Source organism: Callorhinus ursinus, unplaced genomic scaffold (genome assembly GCF_003265705.2).
Source record: "Callorhinus ursinus isolate GAN/ISIS: 27379988/994484 unplaced genomic scaffold, GSC_fseal_2.0 scaffold2, whole genome shotgun sequence".
Lineage (NCBI taxonomy): Eukaryota > Metazoa > Chordata > Mammalia > Carnivora > Otariidae > Callorhinus > Callorhinus ursinus.
The window spans coordinates 58,801,481-58,815,671 of record NW_027397064.1 but is presented as its reverse complement, the minus strand read 5'-3'; the positions used below and the strand labels follow the sequence as shown (position 1 = coordinate 58,815,671).

General features: G+C 38.4%; 2 protein-coding genes across 14 annotated transcripts in view; one reads left to right on the top strand and one right to left on the bottom strand.

Annotated features, from left to right (window-relative positions):
* Nucleotides 1–8,265, bottom strand: part of METTL8 (methyltransferase 8, tRNA N3-cytidine) — a 177,394-nt gene extending 169,129 nt beyond the window's left edge. For 4 of the 5 annotated variants that reach the window (XM_073882631.1, XM_073882618.1, XM_073882623.1 and 1 more), the window contains exons 1-2: nt 8,038–8,168; nt 4,124–4,191 (exon numbers count right to left, since the gene is read on the bottom strand). In XM_073882631.1, coding sequence (XP_073738732.1) covers nt 4,124–4,183 — 60 coding nt within the window. In that variant the 5' untranslated portion in view covers nt 4,184–4,191; nt 8,038–8,168. Of the gene's footprint in view, nt 1–4,123; nt 4,192–8,037 lie in introns of all 5 variants that reach the window. The other variant, XM_025853270.2, reaches the window with a different exon arrangement.
* The window catches only part of DCAF17 (DDB1 and CUL4 associated factor 17), a 74,787-nt gene continuing 68,822 nt past the window's right edge, over nt 8,227–14,191 (top strand). For 6 of the 9 annotated variants that reach the window (XR_012375287.1, XR_012375286.1, XM_073882606.1 and 3 more), the window contains exons 1-2: nt 8,229–8,851; nt 9,262–9,365. Coding sequence is in view for 7 of the 9 variants with exons in the window: in XM_073882606.1 (XP_073738707.1) it covers nt 8,726–8,851; nt 9,262–9,365 (230 nt within the window). In the remaining 2 variants the exon portion in view is untranslated. Of the gene's footprint in view, nt 8,852–9,261; nt 9,366–14,191 lie in introns of all 9 variants that reach the window. The other 3 variants (XM_073882572.1, XM_073882582.1, XM_025853248.2) reach the window with 3 other exon arrangements.

The following is a 14,191-nucleotide window of genomic DNA, read 5'->3' as shown; positions in this document are numbered from 1 at the left end:
CACAGCGTATTCTTTAGAAGGAAGTCACTACATGCAGCCCACACTTAGGGAGTAGGGAGCTATGCTCCACCTCTTTAAGGGCAGAGTATATACATAAATGATTTGGAATTCTTTTGTGTGAGAGATTTGTCTCTTCTCCCCCACTTATTCAATCATTTGTTTCTAGCAGTATGGACTCAAATTTATTTTAAACTGTGGATTATAACCCAGTATTACTTTATTTATTGCTCAAACTCTTCCTGTTTTGGCCATGAAGAGCTCCTTCTATAGTTTCTTTCTATAGTTAGTTCCTGTATACTTTTGACATACTCCCATCATTGTGTTTTTGTTTTTGAGCACTTCCTTACTTTCTGGTACTACAAGATATTGCAGGCTCATGTTGCATATTCCTTGATCCAGTCCTAGAATCAGCTATTTCTCTAAAGAGTGTTTGTTCCTTTTATTGGGGAATAGACTGGGTACTGGGTGCGCTCCTTGCTACTAGACTATTTATAGGCACTCTCAACTGATAAAAGAAGGAGATATATGTGGGTATGCTAAACCTTGTATAAACACATGTCTTTATAATGTTTCTATATGTATCCATCTCTATCTATAGCAAGCTAGAGTTCATACTTTATCAACTAGAGTACAGTACTTGTGTACAGTTTTAGTCTTATTTTCAAAGTTACTTAGGTCAACACATTTTCCTTGGCCCCTTTCAGTGAGGTTACTGCATAGATTTGTAATATAGTTAGATTTTTTTTTTATCAGTCTGCCTTCCATCCTGAACCCGATTTCCCCTTATTTATTTTTAAAATTTTGCCTATGTCAAGATTTACTTTGTGCTGCAGAGTTCTATGGATTTTAACAAATGCAGTGTCATATATCCACCATTCCAAAACCATGAAATAGTTTGACCACCCTAAAAAAAATACTCTGTGCTACCAAATCAACCCTCTTCCTTCCCTAAACTCCCTGTTTCAGTTACATTTCCCTAACAGAGAATGTACTCAACATCCTTGCTTCTCATCCTTTCCCCTGACAATATGTTCACATTTATAAACTCATGTAATTCTCACTTCAATCCCGAGTATTTCCTCTTAGCGGATGGTTGAATGAAACTCAGAGAGAATAAGTAGCCTGGTTAAGATCTCACTAAGTGGTGGGGCTGGCACTATAACTTGTGCCTTTTGACTCTTGGTATGATGCTTTTTCTACTACACAACACTGCTTCCTTGTTTCCAGCTGGAAGGGGGATGGTTATGCAGACAGAGAAGAAGAGAAGACAGAAATGGTGGTACTGATCATATCTTACATTAATGGAAGCTTTTACACTAAAAATATTGATGTGGAATTCTAGTTCTGGTACTTGGTGAACCGATATCCCAAAAACCTTTCTGTTATAAAATACTCCCAAAGGCAGAATAAATACATTTTAAAAAAATCTTTTTTTTTAAGATTTTATTTATTTGTCAGAGAGAGAGAGAGCACAAGCAGGGGGAGCGGAAGGCAAAGGGAGAAGCAGACTCCCTGCTGAGCAAGGAGCCCCACGGGGCTTGATCCCAGGACCCTGGGATCACGACCAGAGCTGAAGGCAGACGCTTAACCGACTGAGCCACCCAGGTGTCCCTAAAAAAAATATATCTTGTTAAAATACATCACTAAGCCAAACAGAAAGAAAAATCCTTGGAGACCAAAAGCTAGCAAAGGTCCAGAAAGTTGAGTGAGAACTGAAGTGAACAGCTGCCCAAATCCCACAATGTATAAAAAATGTATCACAAAAACTTATCGAAAGAAACTCAACCTCGTTTTAACATTAGAAAATATATTTAGGCAATTCACCATATTATCAGATTAAAGGAAAAAAATTATATTATTATCTCAGCAGATACGGAGAAAGTAGTTGATTAAATTCAACACCCATTCATGATTAACAATCAAATATACAGGACTTTTAGGACATATGGAATGGAAGAGAATTTCATTAATCTGATAAAGGGTAGTTACCAAAAACTTACAATGTTATCCTAATGGCGAAATATTAGAAGTATTCTGTTTATAAACATGAATAAAACAAGAATGTCCATTATCACTGGTTTTATTCAGCAATGCATTAGAGGTTCTGGCCAGCACAGTAAGAAAAGTGTAATAAATGGTAATATTTGAGAAGGAAGCAATAAAACTGTCACAGTTTCCTGAGGACATGATTATCTACATAGAAAAATCCCCCAAACCTTATGAATGACTTTTTTTTTTTTTAATACAAATGACAATTATTACTACTAAAGATAAAGTCTGGCAAGGTTGCTAAATAAAAGACCAATATACAAAAAGAAAATTTGCATTTTTATGTACTAGCAAAAATATAGTTAGAAAATCTAATTTAAAAATTTACCATTTATAACACTGACCAAAAATATAATGTATTTAGGAAGTTTGAAATATGCAAATCCTTTAAGAAAAAAATTAAAGAACTTCATTGAAAGACACTACAGATCTAAATAAATGGAGAAACATATGGTCTTCACAAGTAGGATAATTTGATATGGTAAAGATATTAGTTCTCTTCAAGTTGATATACAGATTGAATGCTATACCAATCAAAATTCCAATAAGGTTTTTTTGTGGAACTGAAGCTGATTTAAAAAGGTATATGAAAATGCAAATGGCAAAAAAAAAGATACTCCTGAGAAAAAGGAATAAGGTAGAAGAGTGGCCCTACCAGCTCTCAAGCCTTACTACAAAAGTGGTCCGGTATTAGCCTAGGAATAGAAATAGAACAATAGAACAGAAAACAGGGCCTAGAAACAGACCCAACTATGAATGTAAACTTGATATACAATAGAGTTAGCACTGTGGATCTGTGAATAAATGAGGGCCCTTCAAAAAATGGTTTTGGGACAAGTGGTTATTCATGTAGAAAAAAAATTAGGGGTAATAAATGGGTGTTTGTTTAAGCTGCTAAGTTTGTGGTAATTTGTTACACAGCAATAGAAAAGAAATACACTCTTTAACATGTATACCAGGAGACAGGTTTAAGGATGTCCATAGCAATACCTTTCTAGGAATAAAAAACTTGAAAGAAACAAAAGCCCAGCCAATAGAAAATGGATAAATTATAGTAAAGTCATACAATGAAATACTATATAGCAGTAAAAATAAATGAAATGAACTATAGGTACTTTGTCAAGTATTAATGAAACACTGAAGAAAAAATAGGCAAATTGTAGAAGAGTACATATATGTAGAATGATTCAATTTATATGATGTTCAATAACACTCAAAACTTAACAATATTTTATTTTAAAGAGGAAAGAGGGATCTGGGAACCAGGAGAGGCGCAGAGGAGATGTCAAAGTTGTAGGTAATGTTCCGGGTCTTTTTTATAAATTGATGATAAATATATGGGTATTCATTTTATAATTATTATTTATATATTACGCTATATTATCTATACATGTTTTTAAATAATAATTTAAAAATAAGAATGGTTTACAAACTTTACTATCAACCTCTAAACCTAAATCTTTCTGGATTTTATATATGCATGAATGTACTTCACATTCAAACAAATATGAAAATATACAAAGAAAAGGAAACATAAGAATCAAACATATGGTCAAAAGCCTGAACAATTTAAAAATAAATTTCCAAATGTGATTCTTTCCTCTAAACTACACCAATTACCTGCTAAATGGTCTATTTCACTCTTGTTCTTAAAGGGAATGTCCTATCACTAATGATTTTTCCATCAAATTACCATGGTCCCACATGCTCTGACTCCTGACCCTCTGGGATCTGATTTTATTTCCCTCTTTCCACATGTCCTAACCACAGAACAGATCCTAACATTCCTTAGCATTAATGTCTAAAAAGCTGATGTGTACATTTAATAAAATGTAGGTACTGCTTCATAGACATCGAATCATAAGTAGTTCCCTGTTTTCCATTTGTTCTGGGGAATTTAGGAATGCTTATTTGTGGTTCTGCTTAACATCATTTCACTTGAATCTTTTCTTCACTGTTAATATCCACTACATTAGAAGTCTTATCAACTCTACTTCCAAAATACATCTTGAATCTGTTCACTTCATTCCATTTCTCCTGCTACCATTCCAGTCCAAACACTATGATTTCTTACCTGGACCAACTTAACAGCCACCTGTCTCCTTGCTTCCATTCTTGTCTCCCCACAGTACATTCTCCACACTATAGATATAAAGATTTTATTACAACACAAATTAGATCATGTCACTCTCCTCCTTCAAATCCTCCTTTGGCTTCCTATTACAACAGAATAAAATCCAAAATTCCTTCTAGCCTACCTCTCCAGGTTCATCTCTCTCATGCACACTAAAGAGCCACACTGGCCTGACAGTTTTAGAAAAAAACCAAGGTTGTTATTGCCTTGCAGACCCTGCATTCAAGCATCTTTCTGCCTGGACTACTCTAACCTCAGTTCTTTGCAGACTGACCCATCCTCATCATTCAGGGCTCAGCTCAAAAGTCCAACCTCCAAAAAAAAAAAAAGTCCAATCTGCAAGAGGCTTTCTCTGACCACTCTCGCTAAAGCAGGGCTTCCAAGCACACTCTATCAAGCACATCACCCTGTTTTCTTTTCTTTACAGCCCTTATCACTACCTGAAATCTTATTCTTAAAATCTATTTATTTATTGTCTATCTCCCTCCACATGTAGGGACCTTGTCTATCCCATTCCTTGTCTATCCCATTCACTGTTACACCCTATGCCAAAATAGTTCCCGGCAGTACATGAAAATAATTACATGCTGAATGAATGACTTCCTGTGGTTTTCGTTCAAATTTGTCTCTGAACAAATGTTCAAGTTTAATAACCTGAATGCTTTATTCCGTTATACTATGCTTCTTTAAACAAAGTATATGAACAAAAAGCATTTTATTAACTTCTGAATTCACATCTCTTCTTGTCTTTAAAATATCATGGTAGGGGCACCTGGCTGGCTCAGACAGTAGAGCACATGATCTTGATCTTGGGATCATGAGTTAGAGCCCCAAGGTGAAAGTAGAGATTACTTAAAAAAAAAAATTAAAAAAACGTATTTTTAAAAATATCATGGTAAAAATGGTTAAGTATTCTGTAAACACATAGGCACAGACTGAAAAAAAAAAAAACACCAAAAAAACAATGTTTGTTTTTTGTCCCAAATCGAAAAGTTATTTTCAAATTCTAAGCTAGGGATATCTATGCATGCCATTTTACCTTCAACAAATGGAAAAAATATCTACTTTTAAAGGTAGAACTGTTGGGGATTTAAGTTTTTAAAAAGTTATTTCTTCTTGGGGCACCTGGGTGGCTCAGTTGGTTAAGCAACTGCCTTCGGCTCAGGTCATGATCCTGGGGTCCTGGGATCAAGCCCTGCATCAGGCTCCCTGCTGGGCCAGAAGCCTGCTTCTCCCTCTCCCACGCCCCCTCCTTGTGTTCCCCCTCATGCTGTCTCTCTGTCAATTAAATAAATAAATAAAAATCTTTTTTTTTTTAAAAAAAGGTTATTTCTTCTTATGAACATTGTGGTTTCCTACTGATTTAAAGAATAAAGGGAGAATAAATCTGCATGTACATTAAAGGTTTTAGTTGCCAATTATAGATTCTATATATTGTCCTTAGAATAGTCCATTTATTCAACATACATATGCATCCTTAGGATACTGCCTAAAATGTGGTCAATGCATATGTATGTTGAATGAATGAATGGACTACTCTAAAAACAGTATGGTGGGGGGCACCTGGCTGCCTCAGTGGGTAGAACATGCAACTCTTGATCTTGGGGTTGTGAGTTCAAGCCCCACTTTGGAAATAGAGCCTACTCAAAAAAAAAGAATAAAAACAAAATGTTGGAAACACAGACAAACAATTCTAATATAGTGCTGCAACCAATGTATGCAGAGTAACGTGTTAGAAGAGGCAAGACTAAAATTAAAGTGATGGGGTCAGGAAAAGTATGAGTGGAGCTGCGATACCTGGGATGAGTCATGAAATAAACAGATAAGAGAAGGAAAGAAAGGGAGCTCCAAAGAAAATTTGAGATGCAAAGATACATTGGCTTGAGTAAGTGAGCAACATGTCAGAACCTCAATAGCAAATGTTAAGGAGGGACAAAGAAATATGGCTGACAGTGTGGGTAAGTATGCAGATAACAGTGCCCTGTACACTACATTAAGGGATTCAGATTCTGTCTTACAAGGAACCTACACAGACCCCGAGGGATTTGTAGATGTAGCCCCAAGGCTATGTTTCTCTTAGAGAAATCTTTTATTTTCAACTTGATAAAAATCAAAACCAAAAACATTTTTTAAAAGGATACTTTGGATCATCTGAATGGCCACCTTTTTATTGATTACTGTCGTAAGATTTCAGTTCACATGTTTGTGTTTAGCAGTGCACTGGCAAACAACTGGTACCATTTGTCATTGGCACAGGTTAATGAGAAAGAAATGGGAACTACTTTATGTAAATGATGGTGTTTGACAAGTGAAGGTCAAATGAAATCACGACACACTGAACAAAGGAAAGCTTTGCAGTGGTTTAAATAAAGAAAAGAGATGAAGGCATTGAGTAATCTCAACACAAGTACAAAACGGACAGGCCTTTTGTAAGGAAATTATGCTATGGAGGACGGTGAACATTTGCTTTTGGAGTGTATTAGGTCCAGCAAAAAGAGTCTCATTCGTAAAGAATAAGTATTCATTTGAATTTATTTGTTTTATTTGTGCTTCATTTAACTTATAACTGGGAGTTATAGTTGTATAAGATATACAACATAAGGAGTTTATATATAGTTTTATATTTGCATATATTTAACATACTGAAAATATTTTAAGTTAACAACAGAGAATCCTGGGTATCTACTCAGGCTTGAGAAATTCTGTTCTGGGCGATTGGGAGCCACTGAAAGATTTTAATAAGGAAATGACAGATTTGTGCTTTGGAAAAATCACTCTAGCAGCCGTATGGAGGGTTGAATTGAAAGTACTTAAGCAAGGCAGGAAGGAGGCTACTTAATATAATAATGTGATAAAATGGTGAGGCCCTAAATTACTTAGGTGATACAAAAAGGAGATGGATAGGAGTTAGAATCTAAAGGACTTGGTTGTGGGTGAGAAAAGGATGGTATCCAGGATGACTTCTGGGTGAGTTGGTGGTAAGATAAACACCACAGGAAGACAAACAAGTGAGGGTGAAGAGGAATGAGAAAAGAGAGATGATGAATTTAAGTCAGCAATGATTTGAATTTCATTTCATCCAAAGAAAATCCAGTTCTCTTTTCTGGGTCCCAGTTTTCTCAGTGACAGCTGCATTCATGAATTACCAAATTAACTATTATAGCGCGCTCTAAAAATACACATAGCACTCCACAGTATGCTGTAAATAAGTCATGAAAAATCAGCAAAAGCCCAGGCCCTGAAGGAAATTCAGCAGGGTGAAAAAGAGATGTGACAAATTTTTACTAAACACTTCAATTGTGACCCAACGCACTCACCCAGTATTGCACTCTGCTGTCAGTCAGAGGCGATCACTCCCTTGCCCACATAGGAACAAGAGGTAGCACGCCCGAGCTCACGTGGCAGATACAAAGACACCACTCTCAAGGGACGTGCAAAGCGAGGGGGCACACCTACTGCACGATTACTGAAAACGTAGTGTAGTGGGAACTTTGATCCTACAGGCAGGGGTAGTTGACAAAGTTACCTTTTACTTAGAGGAATCAACGTGGAATACCTTAGTCTGATAAGGAATGTAAACATTTCCTATTTTATTACCAAAAAAAGGAAAAAAAAAAAAGGCGAGAGGAAGGAAAACGCAGCAATTATCGCAAAAACAGCCTGTGTCCCCGCAGGCCACAGAAGGGCGAGCTCTGGAGGAGTAATTCAACCCTAGTTTGGTGGGGATGCCAGCATCTTCCACCACTTATCTTCCACCACCACAATAGCATAATGTTTATAGACCCAAAATGTTTAACCGTCAACCTCATCCACAATGTCCAACGTGCGACTTAAGGGGAAGCCGCGGGGCGTACCTTTAGCACGAATGCTGCTTTGGGGAGGGGGGGAGTCGCACTCCACACAGCGCCCTCTCGGCACCCGGTCAGCGCCTCCCAGAACGAAAGTCGGGAGCTGATGGGCGTGAGCGTACCGGGGCTGCACGGTTCGCACAGTAAACCAACGCCAAGAGCCGGCAGCAGAGCGCCCGGGTGCTCTGCCCCGCGCCGCGGGCAGAGCAGGAAAAGGCCGCCCGCTGCACAGCGCAGTCTCCGCCGGGCCGGAGGAGGCGAGGTCGGGCGGGGCCACGGCTGGTTGGAGGCGGGGCCGGCTCAAGACTCTCTTCCCGCCGCCTGATGGGAACTGTAGTTCTGGGAACTAGCCAGGCTCCCTCAAAGGGCTCTGGGAACTACACTTCCCGTTGAGGGAACGGCTCCAGCAGGCCGCGCGTTACGGGGGCGTCACACTACCCGCACCAGCGCTGCAGAGTGTTTGAGGGGCAGGTCGAAGGGGTGTCTTTTCCTTCACTCTGCGCTCAGGCGGTGCCGATTCCGCCTTATCTCGCCCCAAGGCCGTGCGCTCATTGCCCGGCTCCCGGTGTCAGCTTTTCGAGTCCTTCAGGGAGTTGGGGCCTGGAGGTTCGGAGGTAACGGCTGCTGCCTTGCGCGGGAGCGAGGGGCGCTCCCCTCTTCAGCCCAGCCAACCCCGCACCCGGCCCTTGCCTCCATGGGCCCAACTCGGAAACCCAACGTGTGCCGCCAGCTGAGTCGCCGGGCGCTGGGCTTCTTCTCGCGGGACGCAGGCGTGGTGCAGAGGACGAACCTGGGCATCCTGAGGGCGCTGGTGTGCCAGGTGATCGTCGGCGGCTGGGAATGGGGCCAAGGGCAGCGGGGCGACTGGCGGCCAAGCCTCCTGCCGGGGTGCAGTTTTTAAGTGTTAGAGCCTCCTTTTAAGAAGATCACATGTGATGAGCAGGGAATCCAGGCCCTGAACCTGGGGAATTAGTAAATAGCTATTAATAGAACCGCCAGATGCTTTTAGTTTTAAGCTTCTTATGTCTTCCTGCAAACGATCTTCCTAAAATTTGGTTACCCGGCTTAACACGTGAGCGCAGAGTGAGGAAGATAGGAACATAATGTTTTAAATAACGTACGTGAAATTACTTTGAAAACTGACTGTAGATTTAACTATCCCACTTAAAATTGGTGCACGGTAGAGACTTATGAATTATTCCCTAAACCAAAATTCCTTGTGTCTTTCAGGAAAGTACTAAATTTAAGAATGTGTGGACAACTCATTCCAAGTCACCTATAGCCTATGAGAGAGGAAGAATATATTTTGACAATTATCGGTGCTGTGTCAGCAGGTATCTTTTTGATGAACATTTTTGCTGTAATTCACCTCATTGTTAATCTTAACTAATTTTTATAGAACCACATGCTATATCAGTGCTTAATGAAATAGGAGAATGGAAAAATGAGCCCAAAATAAGTATAGGTAATAAAATGGGTTGTAATTTTAAAATCTTGTTAAATCCAAAGTTAGAGATTTCATCTTTGCAAATACCAATTTACTTTATAGTGCGGGCAAAATGATGGGTTGCTCAGGGTATGGAAGAGTGTCTTATTACGCTTAGAGGATATCAGAGTCAAGGGAGCCAGGTATCTAATAATTAGATGCTGCTTTACAGAATAATTTCTTTTTTTTAAAGATGTTTATTTATTTATTTGAGAGAGAGACACAGAGATAGCTAGAGAGACCACGAGCGGGGAGGAGAGGGAGAAGCAGTCTCCCCGCTGAGCGGAGAACTGCCATGCAATGCCCGATGGCTCAATCCCAGGACCCTGGGATCATGACCTGAGCCACCCAGGCGCCCCTAGAGAATTTCTGTTTTGTTTTGGAAGTACTTGCATTTTTTTTGTTTGTTTTAAAAGAAAAATTTCAAACTTGCTTCAAAGAGAGTAGTATAGTGAACCTCCATATATTCATTACTAGATTCAAAAGTGATTCAGATTTTGCTGCATTTGCTTATCTATCCCATTGTCCCCCTTTCCTTGACCTTTTTATAGACTTAAGTATTTTAAAGCATATTAGAAACACCATGCCATACTTAAGTTTGCTTCTCTAAAAAATAGACTTTTTTTCTTTCTCTTAATACCTTTATTAAGATAATTCACATACTATACATTTCACCCATTTAAAGTATACAGTTTAATGGTTTTTAGTTTATTGAAATTCATATTCAATGATAGGAATTTTGGTGAACCATTGTGGTTCATATAGGCAGCCATCACTACAGTTAACATTTGCATCACCTCAAAAAGAAATCCTATTCCATTTTAGCTATAGTCCCATCAATCTTCAACAGACTTTCTGTCTCTGTAGATGCACCTGTTCTGGACATTTCATATAAATTGAATCACATAGTGTGTGGTCTTTTGTGATTGACTTTTTAGTAGAATTACCAGTTTATTATAAAGGGATATAATTCAAGAACAGCCAGATAGAAGAGATATGTAGGTATGTGGGAAGGGGCATGGAATATCCATGCTCTGAGCATACTACTGTTCCTAAATCTCTACGTGTTCACCAACCTAGAAGCTTCTCTCCTTTGGTAATATATACATTTAGTGCTATTCTTTTCCCTCAAGCACTGCTTTGCAGCATCCCACAAATGTTTATATATTTTATTCATCTTCATTTTGTTAAAAATATTTTAAAATTTCTCTTGAGACTTCTTTGACCCATGTGTTAATTAGAATTGTGTTGTTTAATCTCCAAATCTTTTGGGATTTTCCAGCTTTCTGTTATTGACTTCTAATTTATTTCCACTGTGGTCTGAAAGCATACTTTGTATTACTTCTGCTCTTTTAATTTTGTAAAGGTGTGTTTTATGGCCCAGATTATGGTCTCTCTTGGTGAATTTCATGTGAGCTTGAGAAGAATGTGTCTTCCGCTGTTTTTTATTGGATGAAGTATTGTATAGATGTCAGTCAGATCCAGTTGATTGATAGTACCGTTCAGTTCACCTATATCCTTACTGACTTTCTGCTTGCTGGATCCACCAGTTACTGACAGATGTGTTGAAGTCTCCAACTATAATAGTAGATTTGTTTCTCCTTGTGCTCTGTCAGTTTTTATCTCACATGTTGTTAGATGCACACACATTAAGGATTTTTTATGTCTTCTTGGAGAAATGACCCCTTTATCATATGTAATGCCACTGTTTATCCCTGATAATTTTTATTGTGGAAGTCAACTTTGTCTAAAATTAATATAGCTACTCCAGCTTTCCTTTGATTAGTATCTGTGTGGTATATCTTTCTCCATTCCTTTACTGTAATCTGTGTGTTTATATTTGAAATGGGTTTCTTATAGATATCATGTATTTGAGTCTTGTTTTTTTATCCACTCTGACAGTCTCTGCCTTTTAATAGGTATATTTAGATCATTCACATTTAAAGTGATTATTGATATAGTTGGTTTAATACACTCCCATATTTATAACTATTTTCTCTTCATTGCCTTTTGTTCTTTTTTGGTCTTTCATTCTTTTTTATGTCTTCTCTGCTTTTAATTGTTTTATATGATTCCATTTTCTCTCTATTTTAGCATATCAATTATACTTCTTTTTAAAAATTTTTAATGGTTGCCTCAGACCTTGTAACACATTTACAACTAATCTAAATCACTCTCAAGTAGCACTATACCTCTACATGGGTAGTGTAGTTACCTTATAATAGAGTATTTCTAATTGCTCCCCCCTGCCTTTTATAATGTTGATGCCATTCTTTTTATCCATAAGCTATATTCACTGAATACGTTGTTGCTGTTATTATTATGAACAGATTTTTATCTGTTAAATCAATTAAGAATAAGAAAAATAGGGCGCATGGGTGGCTCAGTCATTAAGCTTCTGCCTTCGGCTCAGGTCATGATCTCAGGGTCCTGGGGTCGAGCCCCACATCAGGCTCCCTGCTCGGCGGGAGGCCTGCTTCTCCCTCTCCCACTCCCCCTGCTTGTGTTCCTTCTCTCGCTGTGTCTCTCTGTCAAATAAATAAAAATCTTAAAAAAAATAAGAAAAATAAAGGATTTTATTTTATCTTTATTTATTCCTTTTATTTATTTATTTGAGAGAGAGAAAGAGCACATGTGGGCACACATGAGCAGGGGGAAGGGCAGAAGGCAAGGGAGAGAATCTCAAGCAGACTCCCTGCTGAGTGTGGAGCTGGATTCTGGGCATGATCCTGAGATCATGACCTGAGCCACTTAACCAACTGAGTCACACATGTGCCCCTGTTTATTCCTTTTCTAACATTCTTCCTTTTTTAAGGTAGATCTGAGTTTCTGACCTATATAATTTTTCTTCTTTTTGAAGAACTTTTTTGAACATTTCTTGAAAGGCAGATCCACTGGCAACACATTCCCTCGATTTTTGTTTGAGAAAACCTGATTTCTTTTTGACTTTTGAAGGATAACTTCTTGGGATACAAAATTCTAGATTGGTTGGGTGTGATATAATGATTTATAAGAAATATATATTTGGATGTGATGAGCACTAGGTGTTATATGCAACTAATGAATCATTGAACATTATATCAAAAACTAATGATGTACTATATGTTGTCTAATTGAATTTAAATTAAAAAAAATCTATATTGGGTCATTCAGGTGACAAAAATATTTTTCTCAGATATATTTGCTCTTCATCTACAGTTCCTGAAAATGCTTTAGACCCATAAAGGTGAAGTATGTGCCTTGTTATTAATGAAGGTAACTTTCAGACCCCACCCAAGTGTAAGGGCTTGTTGCCTAGAGAACCAAACATGTGATTAGAGGGTTGGAACTTTCATTCCCAACCCTGGACTTCCAGGCAACAGAGGGGAGCTGGTGGTTGAATCAGCCGCTGGCCAATGACTTTGTACAACTATACAGTGAAGCCTCCATAAAACCTCAAGAGGACTGGATTTGAAGAGCTCTGGATTGGTGAACACTTGGAGATGTGGGGAGAGTGACTTGCCTGGAGAGGGCATGGATATACCTTTTCCGGTGTACCTCTTCATCTAGGTGTTGATTTGTATTCTTTATCATATCCTTTAAAAACTGGTAAACATAAGTAAATGTTTCCCGGAGTTCTGTGAGCCACTATATTAAAGTAAAAGAAACTAAGGAGAAGGTCATTGGAACCCCAGTCTGTAGCCCATGGATCAGAAACACAGGTAACAGCCTGGGGGCTTGATGACTGGCATCTGAAGTGGGGGGTGGAGGGCAGTCTGGTTGGACTGAAAACCTGTGGAATCTGATGCTATCTCCTAGTAGATAGTGTAAGAATTGAGTTGAGTTGTCCAACACTCTACTGGTGTCTGAGAATTGCTTGGTGTTGTGTGTGGGAGATCTCCTCCCCCCATATTGGAATTGGGTCTCGGAGTCTTAAAGACTGTGGGTGGGGGTTGTTTCATCACTTTAAATATTTTACTTCACTCTGTTTTCTTGCATGTTTTTTGAAGAGAAGTCCAATGTAACTTGGAACTTATCCTGTTCTTCTTTAGATAACGTGCTTTTTCCCCTCTGGCTTCTTTCAAGATGTTCTCTTTATTTTTGATTTTCTATAGTTAGAATAGTATGTACCTGGGTATAGGTTTTTTGGTGTTTATCCTCCTTGGTGTTTTGTAAGCTTTTTGGATTTGTGGTTTGGTGTCAGTGATTAATTCTGAAAAATTCTCAGCCATTATTATTTCAAGTATTTCTTCTGTTCTCTTTTTCTTATCCTTTTAGTATTCCCGTTATGTGTATATTACACCTGTTCTCATTGTCCCTCAGTTCTAGAATACTGTGTTCTGCTTTTATCATTTTTTGTTGTTGTTGTTCTAGTTTAGGAAGTTTCTGTTGACATATCTTCAAGTTTACCAGTCTTTCCTTGGCTGTGTCCAGTCTACTTATGAGCCCATCAAAAACATTCTTCATTTGTATGGAGTTTTGATTTTTAGCATTTCCTTTTGATTTTTTTTTAAGATTTTATTTATTTATTTGACACAGAGAGAGAGAACAAGCAGGGGGAGCAGCAGGCAGAAGGAGAGGGAGAAACAGGCTCCTCGCTGAGCCAAGGAGGTTCTGATGTTTGCTTTGTCTCTTCAGTCTTTGCATTTTACATTTTAGCATGCCTTGTAATTTTTTGTTGGAAGTTGTATGTGA